At 39.9% G+C, this 25,529-nt stretch overlaps 1 protein-coding gene across 4 annotated transcripts in view; it reads left to right on the forward strand.

Annotated features, from left to right (window-relative positions):
• Positions 1-21,219, forward strand: part of RBM33 (RNA binding motif protein 33) — a 102,754-nt gene extending 81,535 nt beyond the window's left edge. For 2 of the 4 annotated variants that reach the window (XM_048062259.2, XM_048062263.2), the window contains exons 16-19: positions 750-959; positions 2,349-2,537; positions 14,173-14,261; positions 14,453-21,219. In XM_048062259.2, the coding sequence (XP_047918216.2) occupies positions 750-959; positions 2,349-2,537; positions 14,173-14,261; positions 14,453-14,501 (537 nt within the window). In that variant the 3' untranslated portion in view covers positions 14,502-21,219. The remainder of the gene's footprint in view (positions 1-749; positions 960-2,348; positions 2,538-14,172; positions 14,262-14,452) is intronic. The other 2 variants (XM_048062260.2, XM_048062264.2) reach the window with 2 other exon arrangements.
• The last annotated feature ends 4,310 nt before the right edge of the window (positions 21,220-25,529 follow it).

A 25,529-nucleotide genomic window follows, 5' to 3' on the forward strand; every position in this document is an offset into this window, starting at 1 on the left:
CCTCACATTTATGCTGTGTGCTCAGTGAGAGATGTAGTGGAAAGAGTTAGGGGTCGTTGGATCACAGAGGGCATTGTTTATTTGTGCTTGTGAGTATAAATATTTACAATAAGAGCATTATAAACTAAACCAAACAAACAAAAAAAACCTTGGGGAAGAACTGTTCTAACTGTTCCAAACATGGACGGTGCTTGGGGATAAAGATAGCTTAAAAGGTTGTTGGTATGGAAGCAGGCAGCGTAAATATGCACTTCAAAAGAAATACTAATTTCTAATTAAAGAGAGATTCAACTTTGAAAGACGAGCAGAGTACTTGTGTGGTTCTTCCAGCCTTCACAGTTCTCTGTAAGGTGTACGTCTCTACGGGGGAAAAAAAAAATCCACCACCACCAAAAAGCAATAAACATAGTTCATGTGTAACTCTGGAAGGAAGAATAATTTGGAAAGAAGTGATTTGGATTTGATCACCTCGCTGATATGGATTTGAAAAGATGTTACTGAACATAGTAATTGATAATCAAGTTCAAACAAAATAAGCTGGACTTAGATACTGTGGGTTTGTTTTAGACTAAAGCGTAATTTCCAGGCTGAGCCCTTACACACTTCTGTAACAGCCACTGGTTTGTTTTAATAGGCAAATCGATGAGTGCTTGCTGTGCTCTAACCGAGCTGGATGTCACAGGAGGTTTCTCAGGGCGAGTGTTTGCACTGCGTAGACATTGAGCCGCGTGTTGTGTTGTTGATTTCAGCAGGGGGGAGAGGATGCTGGCTTTTTTCACCCAGAGGGCCAGCCCCAGCGGCCTCAACAACCTCTGGAGCCGAAACAGCAGCCAGTGCGGAAGGTCACATTGACAAAGGGAATGCAACAGCAGCAGCACCAACAGCAGCAGCAGGCACAGATCCATTCACCAGCTCCTCAAGGAGTCAAAAACATCCAGGGAATCCATCAACCTAAAAAGGTGATTTTTAGATGCATATCGCTGCTAGAAGTTTCACTGTCTAGCTGTGTTGCTATATTAATAACTAGCATTCTGTTTGTCAATTACTAGCACAGGGCTGCATGACCCAGGAGATGCATAATTGCATATAAAGCATTTAATCTATAGAGGCCTGTTTGTATCCAGCACAGAGTGGTCATGCCTGCAAGTTGTTTCATCTGATGACTTTCTGGCCAGCACAGTATTCCTGATGGGAAATGCGTGCGTCTCAAGGTAGCTACTAGAGGAACGGCATCCAACGTGCTTTCTGGCTTAAAACCCAAGAGTTACTCTGAAGTTGTGCTTAAGCTTGTATTCAGGCTGTTTCCTGCACACGTAGGAGCACGCAGCAGCTGTTTCAGGATGCTCTTTGGTTGGTTCTCAAAGTTGGTGTTGCTCTGAACAGTCGGTGAGCTCAGAATGAGGCTTTCTCACTGATCATTCACTGGGAGGAGGCAGGGAAAGCGTTCAGGTTGCACTGGTGTGTGCTTTCTGTTCATCTTCAAACTGAGATGCTCCCTGAAAATAACTGGGATTTTGGCTTTTAAGTTAATGGTTGGTTGTGAACTGTTAGCAGTAACCTTCCAGCTTCATGGCAAGCTAAGATCTCCTTGCTGGTGCAGATAGGAAAAGGCTTCCCAAGTAGGAATCCTACTGAAGAAGAGAAAGTGTTGAGTGTTATCTCAATGTTAAGTGTCAATTGTTCAATGTTTGTTACTGTTTCATTGTTGATTTTGCTCTCCCCAACTGTTCAAACTTTAATTTACAAGAATGACTACGTATTGCCTGCACCGGAGAGTATTGTGGTTCCAGATCCTACAGGATTTGGGGGAAAGGAACTTTAAGACAATTTTTTTCCACTATACATAAATACTCCATCCTGATAACAGGCTAATGGTTGCAAGCAGCAGCGACTGGAGGCACTTGGAGCAGTTTGCTGATCGTGTGCATACATCAAATTTATCTGTGGGTTAAGAAGAAAAAAGGGAAAGATCACTTTGGATATTTTTTAACCAGCCTCCAAATGTGGGAGCTAAATACATGCCTGATAATGTGATCAGTGTTGAAAACTAGGTTATACATTTCGATCTGGGACCTTCCATTGCTTGGCTGATCTGTGCTAAGGCTGAGGCTTTAGCCTCAATACCATGTCTAACTTGCTGTCCCTTTAAAATAGGTTTATATAAGCAGTATAGAGATATGTTAATGTGTGGCCTTTCAAATAAGCTAACAGCAACAAGCTGTTTTAAATCAACATGTACTTTAATCAAATCTTTAAGTAAATTGCTAACTTTTGTATCATCTGTCAAATGCAGTTAGCAGAAACACTAGGTAAGTAAATCAAAATACTGTTACTTTTGTTGTTGGCAGGTCATTATGCATGGGAGAGGCAGAGGAGTAGCAGGCCAGATGGGCCGAGGACGCTTGATGCCAAATAAACAGAACCTGCGAGTGGTGGAGTGCAAACCTCAGCCCTGTATTGTGTCAGTTGAAGGGCTTTCTTCATCAACTACTGATGTCCAACTGAAAAACCTGCTGATGTCAGTGGGACCCATTCAGGTAGGTCAACCTTGGTTTATAATTTTTGTGCCAAAAGTCTTTCATTCCGGAAAGCTCAATTAATTCCCTGACACTAAATACAATGTGTGTTTATTGGTAATTTATGTTTGAAGGCACCCCCACCCACACGCACCACACCTGATAGCAAAGACAAGCACGATTACATTGCGGCACAGGAGATGCAGTAGAATTTTGCTAACTGTCACATTCGTGCTGCAGAAGAGCCTCCTTCATTTTGGAGTTCTTGTACGATCTCTATTACTTCCATATAGAATACAAGCACGTCCATTCTGTGAGGTTTTGTTAAAGCCGAATTATCATATCAAAGCAAATGCGTTTTTGTTGCTGTTTTTATTGTTGGCTTGCACCTACACTCTTTTTTTGATTCCTGTCATTGCTGTCCTGGGGTATTTAATGAACAGTATTCATTTGAGGTTTTATACCATGTAGCACTATCTGCTTTTTCAAATGAAAACATATTCTGCTTTGAAGGATTTTTAATTTATTTTCTGGAAGGTTCTCTTTAGGAGGGGCCTGTGAGCAAGGTTATGACATATGTGCTGGTATATCTGCTGCAAAGCTTCTGTTCTAAAACTGCCTCCTGGAATTGGTGTATCAGTTAAACTGGCTTTAAGCAAAACAGGAGGCTTTCAAAGCACCAAAAGGCTTAGGAGGCCATGTCTGAATTATTGTTAGTACATTTGAAAGTATCAGTCAACGGATAATGAAACATACAGATTATGATGATTTTTTTCCTTGAATTTTTCAGTTTGGGGCGCTGATTTTGACAGGATCAACATTTTCAGACAAATGCAATGCATTAATTGGAGCTATTTTGTGGCTTGGAGACTTGTTTATGAATAGGATTATCTCTCTGTTGTAGAACACAGTGCTTTCCTAAAGATGTGCGCTCTGCCTCACTTTTTCCCAATTTAATAAATGGAATAATGCTGAATTATTTATGTCGTCAATTCAGAGAGGTTTAATTTGTTTGTGAAGGCAAAAATACTCTCACAAAATACTATGTCCCTTCATGTTCTGTAGTACTCGAGGAAATTATTCATGCAGTTCCAGAGCACATTTAGGCAGTGTTTACTTGTTAAATCTTGCATGAGAATATTAGGAGGAGATTAATAGAAATCCTGCTAGGAAATATTCATGATTGAGAGAAGTTACTGAGAATGTGCTAAAAAATTTATTCAGTACTTGCTGTTTCTTAGCAGACTCCAAACGGTAGTATCTTAATGTAGCGTCACAGACCAGTTTAGAAAGTATGCTTATAGGAAGAAACTTGTGACTAATTTTCCAGTGGGATTTGATATATGCCTGTCCCTTGTGTTCTTGCAGCTCAACAGTGTCAGCTGTACCCTTGGAAAGTTGTAAATCATCTGCTTTCACCTCACCAGCTATCTAGAAGTAGTACTTGAAAGAGATGGTTGAATTTAGCTAATGATGCAGAAGGCTTTTGTGCTAATTTTACCCTTGAATTTCAAATCGGGCTTGTAGAAGGCTAGAAATTTCTTGGCTTGTTTGAGACTAAACAATGTTTCGGAAGTGTGGATAGTGGCATGTACAGGGGAGAAGTAGTCTGCTTATAATGGTCTTTTATACATCATTTTCTCATTCTTCCTTTAAAACGCACTTCACGTAAGTAATTTGCAATGAGGAGTACAGAAGTAGTACAGAAGTGAGCCACTGGAAGAGATCTGAGTAGTGAAAGGAAGGGTTCCTTGCCAGGTGGGTTTGGCAGATTTTATGCGTCAGGTAATGGTAATGACCTGAGCAGAGAGCAACTTTGGTAGTGCAGTTCTGATCTTTTAAGATGAAATAAAAGTGTTGAAACTTGATGAACTGGAAAAGGAGGAATGCAGAAAGAAAAAAAAGTTCTCTTACTTCCAAGAAAAGGGCGGAGTCAGAAGTTCTAGCTGCTTTTTCAAAAATGACTTTAAGAAAGCTCAGGTTTTTAGCTTACTCAGGCAGAAGTCCAGAAGCAGTAGGAGAACAGAAAGATGTATTGGGGATAAAGGAGGTTACACTTTTTCTGGATGCAAAAGGTTTGGATTTTTACTTTTGCCTTTTTCTTGTGTCATTGAGGTATCATTACCTTGCACAAAACTGTCTTGAAGGGAAGTTCAAAAATTCCTTCAATTCATGATGTTCAGTGCTCCTAGCTTTGCAATCAGTTTGCATTGAGGTGATGGTTCTGTAAGTCGTAATGTGGGAACAGCTGGGCACTCAAAGGATGAAGGAGATTTTTTTACAGTCGAGAAGTGGGAAGTCCACAATTTTTCCTTTCCATCCCCTAGAAATGGAGAAAATTGTCTTTTCCTTGTATGAACTTCGAAAAGTATACTCTGTTGACTATCAGTGTAGACTCCTTACTTCTAATCCTTGATTCATTAAAGCTCCTTTGTTACTAGAACAAGAGAAAAAAACACTATTAAGATTCTCAAGATACTGAAGAAAATTTTCCAGGCTTCCGGAACAGCCCATTAGTCACAGCTGCATCTTCCAACTCAAACATGATTAAATTACCAGGAAAACCACTTCCTTTCAGCATATGGCTTGCTGTTGTCCTCCTTCTGGATAAGATATAGATACAAATAACATCCATGAAGTAAAATCTGAGTGATAAATCTAAAATAATTATATACTATAAATAAAATCATGCATTCCAAAATGCATTTGAAAGTACAGGAGCTTTCTGAGCACACCACTGAAATACAGCCTCCAGGGGACTGCACTGGAGCAGTGACATTCAGTACACATCTGTCCAGAACCACTTCCTGAAGGAGATTACTAATAATCATAGAATATCGCAAGCTGGGAGGGACCCACAGGGATCATTGTATCCAACTCCTGCCTCCACACAGAACCAGCCCAAAACCAGCCCCTGTGTCTGAGGGTGTTGTCCACACGCTCCTTGAACTCCTGCAGCTCGGTGCCATGACCACTGCCCTGGGCAGCCTGTCCCAGTGCCCGACCACCTCTGGGTGCAGAACCTTTCCCCAACACCCAGCCTGACCCTCCCCTGTCCCAGCTCCATGCCGTTCCCTCGGGTCCTGTCGCTGTCCCCAGAGAGCAGAGCTCAGCGCCTGCCCCTCCGCTCCCCTCGTGAGGGAGCTGCAGGCCGCCATGAGGCCTCCCCTCGGCCTGCTCTGCTCTGGGCTGAACAAACCCAGGGACCTCAGCCGCTCCTCACACATCTTCCCCTCTAGACCCTTCTCTGTCTTTATAGCCCTCCTTTGGACACTCTAATAATTTTGTCTTTCATAATAAGTTACAAAAGTCATTAAAAACTTAGCTCTTTTTTTTTGTGTGCTCTTGAATCCGGGTTTAATGTTCATGCTGTCTTGTACTGTCTGCAGAGGTTTGTGTGCAGCTAAGTTATCACCACCTTTCTATGTTTTCTTAAGGTTGGTGGCAGGTATAGCGGATCGTTTTCTAGGTTTTCAGGTGATGTGACTACTGCGTGATCATCCTGTGAAGTTGCTCCATAATTGTCTTAAACCATATTTTAGATGTTTCCAAACATAAAATAACAGTGCAAATTCCCAGTGTTGCTTTAAAAAGATTTAAGGTTGTGAATTCTGATGTTAAAAAAGGAGGGGGGCAGGGAGCCACTGTTATATATTAGAGGTGATTAAAATGCTGCAACTGTATTTTGAGTGCATTTATGAATATGAGTTATACTCTGAGAAGAGTCGTTCCCTTTCCAGTCTCGGAAAGGGAAAACAATTGCCTTGTCGATGTGCTTCTCTTTGCTTTCTTAGAGTGATGGTGCTACCTAGTGCCCACTTAGGGTAAAGACAGTGTCTGCACTAACACTATACCTAAAGTTGATGATTTTATTTTTAGCGTAAAGGCTTATCAGTGGAAATGACAAGCACATGTAGATGAGCACGCCCAGAACAAGAGCGCTCTTCCAGGATCAGCAGGGTTCTTCTCCGTGTGACATGGCACACGGGGTGCGCAGCGCCGGTTTGGTGACCTGTTTGTTCTTCCTGCCTGTAAAAACATTTTCAGCTCTCGCAGCTGAGAGTCTCTCCATTGACTGTGGAAGAAAGCATGGTCAGTCCTGCCCTGTCCTTGGGCTGGGGGAGAGGAGAGCAACTCTATAATGAGCCTGTCCAGTTCAGCTGTGCTACGGAGCAGTGTGTGAGCTAGAGAAGCTCATCTCAACGATAGGAAATTATCCCTTTTTCTCATCTCATCTTGCATATGGAAGCTGAAAGTTGAGCACTTTTAAAGCATAAAAGCCCGAAGGAAGGGCAGGAGGGGCGAAGTCATATGCAAAAGCTGAGGGTACAATAAATACATTCTGTTCCAGCCTCTGTGCCTGTCAGCAGTGGCTATGAAGTGTCACCTACAGAAAAGATGCTTCAGGTGTCAGGGAACTGTGAGAACAATAAAAATGTATCTGCATGTATCGATGGGATGGAAGAACAAATAGAATCTGATCTTTCTTTTTAGAAAGTACCTGCCGTGCTGCTCTTCATACTGCTGGAGAGCAGATTGAGTCACACACTAGTAATGTCATTGTTTATGACAATTTACGGTTTGTTATTGCACAGACCCTTCTTAGCAGCTGCATATGGACTGTCACCCTCTAATCCTAAATTCACCAATGAACTGAACGTACAGCCTATTATTTAGGAAGGAGGAAACTTTTATTTCCCATGTGTCTACTATAATTGAAATGAGTGCTTGCTCCAGTCTCACACCCTGCCTGCTTGGTTTCCGTCTCTCAGTACTCTCATTACCTCCCTTTTAACTTCCTCCTCTCTGTGTAACCTCTGAGAGCTTTGGTGTCAAAGATACTTGGTTTCTGCAAGAGATCTCTTGCTTTCTACTCTTGGTTGTCCTGTTGCTTGTGTGAAGGTAGTGTTTTTGAATGAAGCTTAACTAGATATTGTGCTGCTGTTATCATACAGGTTATTTCAACATTATTTTTTTATTGATATTGGAAAAATGTAGATGTAAGGACAAAGCATGTGTAAAGGACAAATTTGATCCCAGTGTAGGTCTCAGTGTCTGCAGAGGGAATGGTCTTTTTACGATGTTCATTCTTTAGTCACTGGTAATAGTTCAGTTGCAGAAAATGTCAGACCTTCTGATTTTTTTTAAAGATGTTGAATTTAATAGTGTTTTAAAACAGTTGTAGGCTAGCTCTTAACCAAAAGCATGAGTGTTCATGAAATCCTGTTGTGTTTTTTTTTTTTGCAACTGTTGCATTTTCCATTCTACAAAAGGTACAAATCTTCTCATGGCAGCACCTAAAGAAGCAGAAAAAGGAAATAAGATCAGTATGAGCCCTATGCTTCCAAAATCACCTTCGTATAAAATACTTCTCCCCAGCATAAAACAATTCTTTTTTTTTTTTTTTTAATGCTGAGACTGTATCAGGATATAATCTCTCTTCTGTTACCCCAGAGTCGATTGGGAAAATGCATAGAATACCTCTGATCTCCAGGAAGAACTGTATGGTAGATCTGTATGCCCTAATCTGTAAAGTAACAAGTCAATGAAATCCCCTGGAAGTTATTGCATTGTCAATCCTTTACACCTGAGCGGGTCCGGGAAGGGGTTTTCATCCTCTGGTGAACGTCTTGACTAGGTCAACTTAAAGAGGAAATGTGTATGAAGTTGTTTTTTCAGAGCTGTGACGGTTGGAAGGATTGTGATATTTCAGTTTAGGAATTGCTGATAGAAGGAGATTCTTGTGGAGTGCAGTGTGGCAGAAATCTTCTGTTGAGGAAACTTCAGTGTCCCTGCATTATATGAGAAGTCAAGTAACTCTTGGTAGAACGAGCGCATCTCCAAAAGCAATGCTGGGTGCTTGGTCCTTACCCAGCCTCCCTTGACTCTCCTTTGGCATCCTACAAAATCAGTACCTACTGGAATAATACTAAATTCAGATCAAATTCATAGGGAGGCATGATATTTTGTCAAAGATAGACTCGTTTTTATTGTTGTAATGGAGACCATAAAGCTAAGGATCATTTTATGCTATTTATTCTTTGAAAATGGGAGAACAGATGTCACTGGTAGCATATGAAGGCCTGCCTGTCTGATGCTCTCGGCTTCTTTTTGATACTACCTCAGCTCTAAAACCAAGCTCTAAAACCATTTTTCTTCCATAAATGTCATTCATCTGTGGTACTTGTGTAGTGTCTGAACATTATTGAAAGAAGCATTTAATATAGATTTGAATGTGTCTAAGCAACATACAGTTATGCATTTATTAGCACGTTACTCACAATTTAGAGTATAAACCAAAACTCATGTAGAGTTTCTAAGAAGAAAAAGTCTTTACCACTAATAGCATGCAACACATTTATTTTATGGCAGCCTGGTATCAGCCATAGCGCTACCTGTTACGGACTTGAACCTGGAGTAAGTCACTGGCATAGTTGTGATCACTGTGATGTTTTTGGAAATGTGGTGTTCCTGGAGGGCTAGCACTTCTTACAAAGGACTGGTATTTTCGCAGAGACTTGCAGTTGGTCCAGCTGATTAAATGTAATAGCCTTCTAGGAGGTTATTTCGAAATGACCTTGTGGTGAATGTGCAAGCACTTGGACTCTACTGAGAACGTTACAGATGCTAGAATACTGAATTTTATCACTGAAAATAATGACTGCCCAATGATTTTAAAAAGGTGACAAAAATAGGGGTCTTAAAATAGCAAGGTAGTGTGATTAAGTTATGCAGAATTAATTAATTTTGTGTGTAATTTCCTAGCATGTAGGAAAAACTGGTAAAGTACATAAGATAATGCCTTGAAAAAAATGTTGAGGTGATAAAATTCCACAGGTTGCATGCCCAATCTGTTTCTGCAGAATATTGCTGTTAACATCACCTAAGTGCAGGATCAACTCTTAACTACATATCATCTGGAATTCAAGGAGACAGAAATAATCCAGTAGGATGAATATGCAGTTATTTTATTTCAGGTTTCCACTGAAGTGGAACACTTGTTTGTATTCCCAGCCGATAGCCCATCTGTTCAGGCTCAGGATAGCAGCAGGTCAGGACCTACACACTCCGGCAAAAATGTACTGACTTGTTCTGTGCCTGACAGTCAGCCTTGTTGTTCTCTTAACAGTGTAAGCATGAAGTTCAGGGTTTATACAGTAGCGCAGGTAAATGTATATTGTCTCAAAATAACAGTAGACATTTTCAAGAGACTTCTGATAGCAAGCTAAATGCTCATATTCACAAGTTATCAGTAATGATTTGTTTGAAAACGCAATGTAGATCATGTCTCATGTTGTGATATTGTGTTTGTCGGCAAAGGTATTTGTGGTGGCATTTCAGGCTATGGTGTTCATATAGTTAAAGTAAATTAGCTTAGTAATTGTCTTATTTCTTGTTAAAAACAGGACCGAAAACATTTTTTTTATATCTAAACAAGGCAAACATGATTCTGCACCATTTTCATGACCATGGTTTGAGTGTAGTGAAGGTTGAGAAATTGTATTAAAGCTGTTTAATTGGAACTTTTGGACAGTTCTCAGTTGGAGGAGTATCATTTGTGTAGCGTTAGTTTATCCTTTTGTTGTAAGGTCCTTAATTCTCTCTTGCTAAATCACAGGAGCACGTAACTGCAGTAGTTGAGAAGATTGATGCTAGAAGTGATTGTCCTACTGCTGGGCTCTTGAGAGTGAGTTACATGGAGTCTGTTCAGCAAAAGATCAGATGGATTGACTTATTGCAGCCAGTGGAGATCCAGTGTGGCATGCCAATCTATGCTGCGACGGTGGCTCCCATCTGGATGCATTAGCCAGATGACTGCGGGAAAATTTTGATTGTTAGAATTGATGTTGAGGCTTTGAAATATAAAATATTGTTGGGGAAACTGAATAAACTGAGAATTTTCAAGTAAGTTCAGACCGAGTATAAATGGTTGCTGCTTCCTTTGAAAATCATTCAAAAACATTTTACTTTGTTTCACCATATTGACAAATGAAATTGAATATTAAGGTGCTTTTCAATAGGCTTATCCAAGAATAGATGCTTTGTTGCCAAAACAACTGAGTATTAAAAATAAAATGTATATCAGAAATGTTCTGATTGCATTTTTTTGCTTTGGAAAATATGACAATAATACAACATAAAGATGAGCAGGCAGTGATATATCCAAACTAGTCAGTCAGTAAGCTTTATTAGTTCGTGTGAAAGCACAAATATGCTGTCTACAGTAAGATTTAGATACTTTGCCTTTCTAATTTCACTAATAAGCCTGCACTACGCCAGAATGTCTTTCTTTAGTCAATCTTGTATGCTAATTACTGAGCGGCTTCTTAAAAATTTATCACTACAAGTGTATGAGCTGCAAAATCAAATTTTGCTTTTCTGCATCTCAAGCATACTGAAGTCGTAATTTATCAAGTATTGGAAAAAAAAAAAGCACAGTTTCTCTTTTATAAAACATCCTGTGATAGTTGGGAGAGACCTAACGTGAGTATCAGTTGTTAGCAGGAGAACTAAAGACAGCTCAGGAAAGGGGGGAGAGAAAGAGGTGACAGTAGGACTTGCAGGGTACTTGCTGTTGTCCAAATGCTCTCTGAAATATTTGTCCTTTCAGTGATTCAGATAGGTTTTTCTTATATTTCTTATAATTTAATATTATAAGAAATATTAATATTTAATATTTCTTACATTAATTGTTTCAGGTTCTTTGGGTTGTGACAAAGGAACCAGATTTACTTCTCTTGATTTTTTTAAAATCACATTTCTTCTTCTTAACTCTTACAAGTGTCTTTTTTTAAACATTTTACTTGATGGCTGTAATTAGTTTTTAGTCTTTAAAACTTATTCTTTAGTCTAGACTGAAAAAGTGGTATCAAGAGAATACAGTTCTGTAAGTTATAATAAAGGGACATCTGTATAGGAGAACACAAACATCAGTACCTCCCTCATCCAATCCAGCAGATTTATATACGTACAGGAGAACTGAGCTTTTTTCCAAGTTCATTCTTTGGTGCTTTGTGCAACTAGATAGTATTCATGTTGGTAAACTGTGCTTAACCTTGTAAAGATCTTTCTAATTAAAAAATAGACGTCTTCCTAGTTGTTTGTTGGTTTTGTTTTTTTTTTTAGATAAATCCTATTGCTGCTAGCTCAGAAAAGAACAAATTGTAGTTACTTAGCTAAATCTTTCCCTTATAGCAAGATTTCCAAAAACTGTACAGTGCAAATTAACCAGCTGGAACTTTTCTGCTGGTTACTTTGCTCACCCTTTTCTCAGTTATTTCAAATTTGAAGCTGATAATTTCCTCATCTTTTCCTCCGCTTTCACTTTAAAATTGTCGGAGTAATGGAAATATTAAACTTCTGTGATTTTCATAGTGAAAGGGAAGTTTCCTGTCAATTACAAGGTAGTGCAAGGTAGCCAGTGCCAAAATTAATGACTTCAAAATCCACAGATGGGTAAGCTACAGACAGAGCCTAAAGCTGAATTGTCAGGCTTAAAGATGAAGAAATACGACTATCAGGTACCACAGCTCTTGTTAAATAAATGCGTTCTCAACTAGAGTCTTACCTGCTCCAAAAAAGATGTAAGTAGGCAATTTTAATAGCAAATTTCATCCTGACATTTGACATCTTGCTTAAAATGCTGCATGAGATTGAGCGAGCAGTACACGCAGTAGTTGGATAAAAATTCTGTCACTGAGACATCTCAAAGCATGTTACCCTTCAAAAATGCATTGAGTGTGGTTGTTTGTGGTTTCCCAAGGAATAGTTGCTTGTCTAAAGATGTTTGGTATTTCTTCAATAGATGATAAGGAGTTTTTGCAGGTGAAATTTAAAATCTTGGAGACTGACCTAGAGAAGGCTAGAGTCACTGAAGAGTGTGGGGATGCTGCTAAGTGCAGGCGATACGCAGGGACAGAAAATTAAATTTATACTTGACCACCAGGAAATTATAAGGAAATCTGTAAAAACTTTTGAGGTGACTTAATATAAATTAAGCTCAGTACAAAATTGGATTGACTTTATGTAGAAACTTAGGCATAGAAAGCAGGAATGTTAATAATTTTGTATGCAAAGCCATGAGAATGATGGGAAGCTGGAAGCTGAATGAGGACAGTTGTCTTTAATGTTCTGCAGCATAGGCGATTAAACTTCAGAAACTTATCGTGAGATACTGGAATCACTGTGACATTGAGCTTCAAAATTATGATTGAAACTTTCAGAAGATGTGTTTTAACCTAGTTACTGTAAAATCCCTGTGGCCTGCGTTCAAACGGTGGCATCGCAGGATATTTCCTTGCTGAATGTTCTGTCATGAGGAGAATACCTCTTGCATGCTCTCACTGATTGTTGGTAGTGCACATATTTAATTTGTAAAACTTCATTTTCTTGTATTTCTGAAGTGTCTTTTTAGGAGAAAAAAAAAAGAATAAAAAGGCTGTTCTAACCCAAAGCATCAACTTTAACCTTAGTAAGGCTGGTAACTTCTCATCACTTGGTTTGTGAGACTGAGGGGAGGCCTCATGGCGGCCTGCAGCTCCCTCACGAGGGGAGCGGAGGGGCAGGCGCTGAGCTCTGCTCTCTGGGGACAGCGACAGGACCCGAGGGAACGGCATGGAGCTGGGACAGGGGAGGGTCAGGCTGGGGGTTAGGGAAAGGTTCTGCACCCAGAGGTGGTCGGGCACTGGGACAGGCTGCCCAGGGCAGTGGTCATGGCACCGAGCTGCAGGAGTTCAAGGAGCGTTTGGACAGTGCTCTCAGACACAGGGTCTGGTTTTGGGGTGGTCCTTTGGGGACCCAGGAGTTGGATTCCATGACCCTGGTGGGTCCTTTCAACTCAGGATGTTCTTTGATTCTATGACTACAAAGACCACAGGACCACCTTGGCATTTCCTGCTGCGACAGGGAACAGGGACATGAGTTCTCCAGCTCCCTGGCTGAGGCGTTTTCTAGTTCTGGAGGCCTCAATACTACATATGTTTTGTTGATTGTTACAGCATTGTGAAATACTGCTTTCTCACTAAGAGAAGCATATATCTCATGGACTTTTGCAGGTAAATGTGTTGCATTGTTTCCCATTACTGGGACTTGGAAATTTAAATTTGTGTCCTAAATCATCTCATCAAGGTCACAGGATTATTAGTGTCTGTCAAAAGCTAGCCATTTGTATTGAAATAACGTGAGGATATACAATCTAGAGATCAAAACTTACAACTTTTTGCAACCACTTTTTTTCCCGTTTCTGCTCTGTTTTGACCCGTGAAATGCTGTGATCCATTAATGTAGGTTAGGTAAGCGAATCCAGGTGCTTGTGTGCAAAGTGAAACTGTGCCCATTTGAATGCTTCTCAGTCAGTTGGTGGAAGTCTGGCTGCAGGGTTTGGTTCATCTGTATGGATCAGATTGAAGAATTGTAGTCTTTGCTTAACCAGCAGTAGTCCAGGTTTTCCCTTTGGCACAGTTGCTTAATGCACCAGCTTTCAGCTAGGTCCCTGACCGCAATCTCAGAAGTCTGTTTCCATTCCATAAACACCAATAAGTGTTTCTGAGAAAAGAAATACAACAGAATTTCAACAGGTTTGATGCAAAATGAGTTTTCTTTTAAGCGGAATTTTAGTTGAGTAATAAAAATATGTTTTGACTTTTTGTCTCTACAGAGTTTACAGATGCTTCCTCAACAACGGAAAGCCATAGCAAAATTTAAGGAGCCAGCACATGCTTTAGCATTTCAACAGAAATTCCACAGGTAAGTTAAGCACTGCTGCAACCTTTGGTTCACTCCCTCCCTCCCTTCAAAGGATGAAATTAGTCTCCTCTGATCAATGTTTCTCTTAATCCATTCAAGCATCTGTTTATTGGCGACCTTCATAGAACCTTCTTGTCTGATCTCTATCCCTAGAATAAGCTTGAGTACGAGTTTTACGTTTCTTTTAACAGGCACATGATAGATCTGTCCCACATAAATGTGGCACTGATAGTTGAGTGATGTCTGCTGAGAAATACATACACTAACAGAAGCCTATTGTGGAGCGACACGAGACACGGTGGCACAACCATCGGGTTCTGAAGCCTTTCAGCTTAACAGTCTTTAATTGCCATGTTGAACTACAGAAAGCAGCGAGATGTCCTCAAGAAGAACTGAACTTGAGAGGGATCTGCAAAGGTGGAATTTCTGTTCAGTTTGTTCATGTTCTGTTGTAACCACATGGAACTACAGATTTTTTTCAAAATGCTTACAGTGCATGCAGACACTGTTCTTCAAGATACTACTGTGTGACCACAGTGACTTGACAGAGAACGTTTACACCGAAAGATCTAAAAACTTTCTTCATAGCAAAGAATATTTGATAATGGTTGCTCTTATCTTCAACGCAAGGTATTTGAATGAGAACTCACTTTTCTAAACAAAACACGTTAGTTACGTTGTATATCTGAGAGCATAGAAAGTATTCTTGCGTAGATTTAAACGTGGTCTACTTCACTGAATAGCAGTAAGCTGAGAAGCTTCGGAGGTGACACTGGAAAACTGTAGTTTCTATCTTTGTAAATATGTTAAGTCTGTCTTTGCATTTTCTATTCCAACACAGACTTCCACCTTCTCCTTCCAACTCCACTTGTTCCATAAAACACTGTGTAGGAATAACATTGCTGTATTTTCCCTTGGATTTTAAAAACAAGGATCTTTGCCCTTCAGTAGCATCCTGGGGTAGTTAAATCCAAGTTGTAACTAAGTTGTTTTAAATGATGTTGCCAGATACAAGGAAAAAGAAGTATTTAGTGGCTCACTTAAAAAAAAGTTACACAGGAAGAGCGGTGCATTCCTAATAGTTCTTTTGGGCTAGTGTTTCATAATCGCCTTATGCTTTATTTTGATTAGTTTTTTTTTCCTTTGAGATTTACTTTGACTAATGCTGAACCATAAGAAACCCATAACTGAAAGGATTTAGTTTGATGTGTTGTTCCCAATACATACAGGACTATAAGGACGTTGTGAATCTGCTGGTGAACGTGGCAGTTCCCCAAAATTATGTGCAAACATTAAGGAGCTTATATTTTATTCAAAGTAAAATTCATAATATTTCCTTTTGGTTAGAACCATTTAGATGGTATTGCCAAAGGAACAATTTTTTTCAGTTACTTCTGAATAAACTTATTAAAATGTCATCTTTATATTGGATTGAAGTTTTTATGAACATTTCCTTAGTTTTTAGACTGTGAGCTTTTGCTTCATCCTTTATTTTAGGAATACTATTAAGCCTTCCACCTACTATTGAATGGGGGGACTTAAAGTTTGTAGATTTGTTACCTGAGCAACCACAGAAGAACACCATTGGTATGTAATGGAACAGCTGTGAATGGGGGCCAAAACAGAAGGATGAACTAAGCAAGTTTAAGTTTATAGTAGCATAGTTTTTTTTTTTAAAGGTTTAATGGTAACTAAGTCATAGAGACCCATCTGGCTTTCTTACAGAAAGATTGGTCCAGGCTTTCAATTAAGTAAAAGTTGCTTAAAAAAATAATAATGATTAATAAATACTGTTGAGTCTTCTAGGTAAAACTGCTTTTGTTCACTGAAATAATACAGAGTAATGTGGTACTTTGAAAATAATTGCACTGGGAAAAAATTATAAAGAGTGCTGTAAGCCCATTTACAACAAACATAGTGACAAGATGCAATAACATCATGAGACTGTTAATGTGGAAGTGAGTTTTATACCTGTCTGTATAGTTCCCCATTTAAGCATATTTCTTAATTACATTCAGCACATACAGTGCTGTTAGTGCTTCAGATAGGCCTAAGCCCAGGACAAAGAACGAGTCTCAGGTAGGAAGTGCCCGGTGGAAGCTGACTCTGAAGACCAATGCCAGGTGATGGCGGTGACTGGCTCTGCCAAGGGCGGTGTAGTTCCTCACTTCCATGAGCACTAGGACTGCTGTGCTACCTCCTCAGGTTATGTCATTTTTATTTTTAAAATAAATTCTTATCTTTAAAATGAGTCATTAAACAGTTATTCACCCCACTGTTAGGAAGCAGCTTCTCTGTGCTGAGAAGGATGGGAAGACATCTAGGAATGGAGCACTAATAGTGTGTGTCTGGAAATCTGGGCTAGATGCGAGTGCCAGACAGGCCAGCAGCTGAGTTCAGCAGTAGGAACATCTGCAGTTGATCAGCTGTCCTGTCATAAGCATGTGTTATTGGGGTTAGAGGGTTTCTTGGAGCCTGAGAATATGGGTTTGATTCAAAAGTCAAAGAAGTTTGTAGAAACGCTCCTGCTTTGGGTTTTGAATCTATCCCAAAGAGGCTGAGGTTCAGCCAACTTAAACAAGTTTTAAGAATTTTTATTCAGTTGGGGTTTTTAAAAAAAAAAAAAAATGTCAAAAATGGGTGGCTTTGAAACAAAGAAGTGAAATTGCCTCAGATCTATTTAAATGTAGGAGGCAACGTAAACAATGCCTGTTTAATGACTAGATGGATCCTCTTTAAAGGTGGTTGCAGTAGATTGTTGCTTGTGCATAGACAATGTACAGCGCATTGCTGGTTATTTTAGCTGCTTACTGCAGTAGCTGGGTATCAGAACCACGTGTAAGCGTACTATATGTATGTATGTCTATATGCATTTTATTATACACATACATACATACGCACACCCTGTATTGTCACCATATCTTTCTAATACCTTAAACTCAGTAGCAAAAGTAGCAATTAGGTGAGTCACTTGTGAAAATGCTTGTGTTTTTGTTAGTTCTCAAATTCTACCTTAAAACTGGATCTGTTGGCAATGATCAGTTTGAGTGATACATCTCTTCTAGTTCTATTTGTTGTCTCCTCCCCCCCCCCCCCCCCAAAAAAAAAGGAAGTAGAGGTAAAGCTAGATGAACGTGTTATATCCATGTTCTCTTTCAGCACGTAGTTAAATCTGAACATCTTAACTTTCTTGGAAGATCTGTTGCAACCATTATCTTGTTCTTTCTTGATCATGCATTCAAAATACAATGCAAAAAAAAAAAGAGCATTTAATGTAGTATGTAAATATTGAACTTTTAAAATTAAAATGTTACTCAAAGTGCTTACAGTCAAACACATCTTAGCTACTTGTTAGTTTTTTGTGTTGTCTTATCTAAGTTTAATGGATACAGTTCCATAAATGTTGATGTGTTTTTGTGTATATCTTCAAATTTTTATAAAGATGCTAGTAAGTCAATACATACATCCTGATCTGTGTATTATTTGTTCACAATTTTTATTAGCATAATTTTATAATGATTTTAATAGGCAACTCCAGTAGGTGATTATATTGAGCCATCTTTTTTTTTTTGGAATTATTTTGTTTTCATCTGTAGCACTGGAGAATTCACTTCATAACTAATCATATTTTGCTTTGACTGAAAGATTGGATTGGCCATATGATCTGTGGTATTTAAGTAAAATGTTCTACATAAAAAAAGGAAAGGTTTTTAAAAAGCTCAACGTTAAAGGGAAAACAGAGTACACTGTCAGACATAAGGCATGGGTTTCTAGGTCTGTTCGGTTCTGCTGTACAAGTACAGATAGGTCTGCTTTGTAATACTGTTCTCAAAAGTTTGGGCTATTTTCGTTTTACACATAATTCAAGTTGGTCTTATAAAACTTGCTTTCATCACAGTGTTAGCAATTGATGTGGCACATAATGTACGATGAAACAATTTGGAGTGTTTGAAAAGCTCAGTACAATTGTTGCTAGGTAGGAGGAAGATGGGTCCGTAGCATTTTCACAGCTGAAGGAGCTGCCATGCAAATGTTTTTCCTCTAAGTAGTGGTAGGAGTAAATTTAGACAGGGTAATTGTTCTTGGTCCACCTATATATCACCAGTATGACTTCAAGAAGAATATTGGCATCCCATCTGTAAAGTATCTTCAAGATACGTAGCTTATTCCCCAGTTTAATTCTGGAAATTAACTTCAGATTTCCAAATTTCTGTTTAAAAAATAAAAATAAGGCCACTGAAATGCCAGGTAGACTGAGCATTTTAGTTTTTTGGTGTTAGGTTTCCACTGCAAGTGTTTAGACAAGACTTTTTATAAAACTAGGTGATTTGAGAACATGTGCCTTGAGGGTCTTTGTAGTTTTTTTTTTCTCAACATAATCTAGCTACTTGGGATAAGAAAAATTTTTTACTTTTCAGATTTTTTTAATATATTTTTTAGATACAGTATCCTCTGTTTAGCTTCATATTGTGCAGTTACCTGAGAAACTGCTGTATGCATTTTCCATGGTTACAGAAAGTAACTGTGTGTATGTATGTGTGCGTGGGTGTGCTGCCCTTATACTTCGGGTGAGAGGGCGGGAGGGAGGGTGTGGGTTTTCATTTGCTGTTTTTTTTGCCTGTTTGTCGTACTGGGGAGATTTCCTGGATTTGTTCTCTGGCATAGCACTGTGTTGTTCTGTCCTTCGCCTGGTACCGTGTTTGTTACGTGGGTTGTGATGCTCGAAGGTAGAAATCTGGCTTCACGTGCTCACTGTTAAAAAGGCATTTTTGTTCGTCGAGACATGAACCTTTTTTAAGTTATTTTTTGTGCTTTTTAATTTTTAGCAGCATGTTGGATGAGAAATAAATTTGAAGGAAATAAACTGAACAGGTTGCAGAAAGTTAGGTATATTATAAAGGGTATGTATGGGTCATTTAGGGTAACATAGGGCTTTTGTTTCAATGTTACCTTAAATCATGCCCTAAACATCAATTCATAAACATAATCCTGGAAGTATTCTATCTTCAATTAGTATTAAATCCTAAGGATTTTCTGTAAGGTTTTTTTGTAACCTAATTTTTAATCACGAAGATGACTTACTGTCTACATGAGCACAGAGCCTTGTGTACAAAACCTGATTCATATTGGATCCTTACGTATACCATCTTCTGGTATAATATGGTTGGGAAGGATCATTTTGTTCTTTATAACACTACTTTTTGCAGGGTTGGTTTTTTGCTTTTTCTTTTTTAATTTATATTTTATATATTTTATTTTTCTTTTTCTATTTCTATGCTTATTTTGGTGGAAAGTATGGTCCCTATTGCACTAGACAAAACCTCAAGGGGAAAGTTAATCTCACTGGGTCTTTTAGGTGCCTGTGTTGCTTTCTCACTTCTTGGTTGGATACATGTTTTTCTAACTAACTGGAAATGGGTCTTGTATATACACAGCTTTTCAACACGTCGCATTCCTTGTTTCATGTAACAGCGCTCAGGTTAAGCCATTTTTTACCATCTGAATAATTTTAATCATTAGGAATGTTTTTGTAAAGGTGTATGGTTAAATGGAGCTGTATTGCGATGTTGTGTGTAGTTACTTGGAAGATCACAGTTTAAATAGAGCACTGCTGTGTTAATGTTGCATTCATTCAAAATTTTACGTTCAAAATCTTATGTTCAAAATTTTATCTATGTACATCTAATGGGTTTTAATATATGCTGTATTTTTTTCCTAGTGTCTGTCAGGCTGACTTCTGAATAGTTTTTTTTCCATTTAAATAATATTTTCTTTTACAGGATTTCTTTTTCAGGCAGTGAAACTCTTCAACTGTTTAATTTCTAACTTATACACATTTTCACTTACAGACACACCAAAGATGAGATGCTAACTAATTTATTCACAGCTGATCTTCTATGCCACTGTGTATAATTTTTATTGACACAAATTGCCCTTAGAATAAGTCAACTTTCTTTCCTCTTGTGGTGCCCTTTTCTTCTACTCTGTGCTTTACCTCATTTCCATCTCATTTGCCCCTATTTTTCCATTCCCACAAGGATATTTGTATCCTTGTTATGTTCTTGATCTTTTGACTCTACGTTCATCCCTCCAGACTTCATCCTATCTGAGTGCATAGCATGCAATCTTTTGCTGTATTTTCTGTTCTGTTCTCACTTACCGCTCTTCTGATATCTGAAGACTAAATCTTCCACACTGGAAGCATTAGCATACTGTATTTTTCTTTGCAGACTTTGTATACCTGAAGCTACATTTACAGGTGTCACACCTTAGGAGATGCAGCCCATACCAGAGCACTGGAGAAATACCACTTAACAGTTTTGCTTTGCAGTTTTACCTGTGTTGGAGAATTACAGCATTTTTATACATGTTCTAGAGTTTGTGGCAAGCCAGGAGGAACAGGATTAACAACTCTTTTATCCTTTTCACTTTTTCAGGAGTTCTGTACTTGAATTCAGTGATAGTAATAGCACTTTTTTTATTGTCACTTAGAAATACAAGCACTGTCGACACAATTCTACCTCCTATTACTATTACTGAATGTGATCCTTCCTAACCTATAAAGTCTTAAATGCTGTATATATTTAGGTGTTTTGAGAATCATTTAAAATGTATTGCTCTAATCTGGATGACAGAGTTTGTTTATTAGCAGTTCAGAATATAAATTCAACAGCCGACTGTATCATTCTGACTCCACTGGGGGTTCATCTGCCTCATGTTTTCTACAGCATCATCTGCACAAGCTGTTTACTTCATTTCTTGAATGTAACACTGAACTATACCAAATCCTCCACTTGCATAAGAGATCTTTGTCATACCTATTTAAGTGAATGTAAAAATGGCAACACAAAAATTATCTCATGCAAGTTTTTTTACGTGTAATTCCATGTTTACAATGTCAACATGCAAATATATTTATTGTACCTAAAATATGTGAATAAAACTTTATTTTCCTCAAGATTGCTTTGTTGTCTTTTGATGTGCAACTTGAACTTCAAATTTGCAATGAAAAGCTGTACATACCATATTTTACTGTGGTAGCATCCCCGGGCCCCTGCTTTTACATCAGTGCTGTAGTGTAGGGCTCTTTCAGAGCTATACAAAGGTGTCCTGAACAGAAAAACAAATGACTGAGGACAGGTGATTGTACATGGGGCTTGTGCTTGCGTGAACAGCTGAAAGGATCTTGAGGCTAACAAGTACCTCATAACATGAGTATAGGAGAAACACATGTGAGTTTAAAAGCTTTTCTGTTTTTTTCAGCTGTACTGACATGTCCAATAAAAGATCTCCTCTGCTTTTATGTCATAACTGTAAGCTAGTTAAAGGAGCTCTCAACAAATTCAATATGGTCACCATCAGTTATATTATGAGCACAATTCTGTCAACATAAGTAGAGGCTAATTCCACCGGCATACTGTGTATTCAGATAAGAGGTCAGAATCTGCCTTTTTCCACTTAGTAGTAGTTTTATAATTCGTTAAAATTATTCACAGAGGAAAATGTAGTAAATCACACTATCACCCTGGTATCATTTGAAGTGGCTACTGGTCATCCAGCGTATACATTTTCACTGAAGAATTACTAGCGTGTCACATTGTTACTGGGGGTAGATCTCAGGGGAACATCATGACCTGAAAAATAATCTTCCTTTCTAATAACATACTTAGGATCAGGCATAGCAGTCCATGTGATTTCTAGAAGTTTCTGGTGGTTTCACCCAGCTGGGCAGCTGGACTCCACTGGAGCCATTCTCTCACTCCCCTCCTCAAAGGAGGAGGGGGAGGAAATACGATAGAAAGGGCTCAAGGGTTGAGATAGGGACAGGGAGTTACTCAACAGTTACTGTCATGGGCAAAGCAGCCACCAGTATAATTTATTGCCTATTAACAAGCTAGAGCCATGAGAAACTAAAAGCAAAAAACACCTTCCCCCATCTACCCTCTTCTACATCCTCTCCCCAAGTGACTCAGGGGAACGGGGACTGGGGGCTGCGGTCAGTTTGTGAGGCTTCCTCCCCGCCGCTCCCTCACGGTCCCTCTCTGCCCCTGCTCCACGCGGGTCCCTCCCACGGGATGCCGTCCTGCCCGAACTGAGCCTGCGGGGGCTGCCCACAGGCAGCAGCTCTTCAAGACCTGCTCCCACACGGCTCCGTACCACGGGGTCCATCCCCCAGGAGCAAACTGCTCCAGCACGGGTCCCCCACGGGCGGCAGCTCCCCCCAGACCCCCTGCTCCTGCGGGGGCTCCTCTCCACGGGCTGCAGCTCCGGCCCGGGGCCTGCTCCTGCGGGGGCTCTCCGTGGGCCGCAGCCTCCTCCAGGCCACATCCACCTGCTCCACCGGGGGCTCCTCCACGGGCTGCAGCGTGGAGATCTGCTCCGTGTGGGACCCGTGGGCTGCAGGGGGACAGCCTGCTCCACCAGGGGCCTCTCCACAGGCCGCAGGGGAACTTGTGCTGCGTACCTGGAGCACCTCCTGCCCTCCTGCTGCACTCACCTTGGGGGCTGCAGGGCTGTTTCTCACTCCTTACTCTCTTTCATTTTTCTTGCTTTCTTAAATCTGCTCTCCCAGAGGCCCAACCAGCATCACTCACTGGCTCAGCTCTGGCCGGCAGCAGGTCCCTTTGGAGCCATCTGGAGCTGGCTCTGCTCTGACATGGGGCAGCTGCTGGGCTCTGCTCACAGAGGCCACCCCTGCAGCCCCCCTACTACCAGAACCTTGCCACGTAAACCCAGTACAAATTTAAAATCTCCCACCAATTAACTTGTTATTTTTTTGTGAAACTGTAAGCAGTATTCATGCAGTAGTGTGTTTTGAGGATTGGAAGACTGAACCTTCAGCTGGAGGCTGGCAAATGCAAAGTTACAGAGGAAATCAATGGGACTAAAAACTAGCTATTGAAGGGATGGAAAGGGAGTGACCAAGGGAGGAACAAGTAAGCCTTTAAAATCAAATTTTGAGATGCTGAGTGGAGTGCTTCAAAAATTGGTCTTGATTGACCTTAATTAATTTGTAATGATTCGGGCATGAAGAGTTGGGAGCGCGTTCACCAAGCGTGCTGGGAGACGTGTGAGGGAGGGCTTGAGTGAGGAGGAGGAGGAGGACTGGAGCATCTTACAGGAATTGGATGAGCTAGAGAATTAGAATAATAAAGATGAGATTAAATTAAATCTTGCAAAGTGCAAGAGCATGCACTCTGGTATTAATAAGTAAGGATTTTTGCTGTAAGCTGAGAGTTGCCAAGAGAAAGGAAGAGAGAGAGCAGTGAATTAATTGCAGATAGCTGATCTACAGATGTGGTGAGCCATGGAGGGGGGAAAAAGAAAAAAAAAAAAAAGCCTTTTCGGGATCAATGTGTCAGGCACTTCCAGAACTGAAGTAGAACTATGTGTATGTATAGTACGAGGAATTAGTGCTGGACTTCAAAATACAAAGCAACTCCCTCCCCACTGCCCCAAGTAGAACCCCCCTGTGAATATTGCTTTTAAGGGGATTTTTTTTTTTTAATTGTATTTATTTTTTGAATGGTTCAGCTGTCAAAGGTTTTCTCTGCTTTTCTCTACATGTTCTGCCTTTCAAATACCAGGGCTTAAACTACAGAAAACATCCTCACATTGCTTCAGTGAGAATTGACTGGTCACACAGCACCACTGCTCCTTGGTTTCAAGTATCAATCCTGGTAACTGTGGGATGTTTATTACATATTTTCACCCACCCATGTTCACTGTTTTGCAATGATCACTGAGGAAGGTATGCCTTCAGCTGGCAAAAAAAAAAAAAAGTAGAGATGATGACCTGGGAAAGTCATTCTATGGAGATGTGCCCTGCATTGTGGAGGCTCTGGAAAGGACACACGAGGTGAACATTTCCAATTCTTCTTATTCTAGTGCTCTATTCCAATAATTGTTAGTTGCTAATTAACAACCAGTTTTCATGAAATTACTGATAAAAGGACTGTACTCCCATGAGAAGGATTTTATGACAACAGAGCAGGAGTTGCCCATCAGCCTTTTCCAGTCCTGTTTCCTTGGGCTGCAAACAAATCAGGCTGTCTTCCAAAAAGGGAAACTTTGGTATTCCCTTACAACATCGCACAATCTTTACTTGGAGAAAAGTTAACAAGAAAGGAAGGAGAGCATTTTTGCATTTTTTTTTCCCTCCTACATGCACCTATGTGGTGAATCAGGTGCACAACACCACGCTCAGTGCCTTGCACATCCCCAGTTAATGGGGATCGCACCCCCCTTTTTTTTTTTCTACTATATATATTAGTAGTGGTGGCCGGCATCAAGTATTCTGCACACAGGCAAAATTAAGTTTACTTATTTCTTATCTAATTGTTTTTGGTTGGTTTTTTGTTTTGGTTTTGTTTGTTTTTATATCTTTCTGAAATCTCATTTCTTAAGAAAAATTGATAGAAAATGAGATCAGAAATAACACTACTTCTGTGTGACCACCATCCGGATTCTTACCACTGTGTGCTTAGGTAGGTCTTTAATAAAACAGAGGGTCTGCTTTGAATTTGCTCTACAATGGGTTTAATGTTCCCTTGCAGGTATTTGGTGGCCCTTAAGTCAGCCTATTCTTTGTCACTGCCTATCATTTGCTTTTCCTTATTATTACTATTAACATCGAAAATGGGGCTTCTGCAAACAGTGGCTGGATTCAAAACCTTAGCCCCAGTGAAGTGACTGGGACTTGGTCAGTGGAGCCCAGGACCATAAAAATAGGTTTTTGCTATTTCACAGCCACTACCAAATGCAACTTCAGCCTGGATCTTTGTGTCACAAAAGCTGTCGTGGAAGACAAATCCCATTTAACTGAATAAGGTGATAATTTGTTGGTATATTCCCCATCTTAAACACTGCCACAAGCTGGTCCCTCTGCAAAGTGATGCCACCCAGCTTCTATTGCTATAAACCTTTCAGGCTGTTTAAGGGTGCTAGTTTATTGGAAGGGGCTTGTTTTCATCCACTGGGGTCAGGAAAATCCACGGATCACATCGAAACGTGGAAGACACAGTTGTTCCCAGGTCTTCCCTGCGCTGCCGTTAATCAGCCGCACCCAGAGGGAGGATGCACTTCTCCTTTAATGGGGGCGAGGAGCAGGAGGAAGGCAATCATCCCTCATCAGCCAGACCCTCAATCACTGCACTTCACACAGCTGGGGGTACGCAACCTCATCTTCATTTGAAAATTTTAGTACCTTTTCTCTTAGCCACCTCCATTTTATGCTCTTTCTTTTTCCCCCCCCCCCTCATAAATTTT

The sequence above is a fragment of the Anser cygnoides genome, chromosome 2, assembly GCF_040182565.1.
Source record: "Anser cygnoides isolate HZ-2024a breed goose chromosome 2, Taihu_goose_T2T_genome, whole genome shotgun sequence".
Taxonomy (NCBI): domain Eukaryota; kingdom Metazoa; phylum Chordata; class Aves; order Anseriformes; family Anatidae; genus Anser; species Anser cygnoides.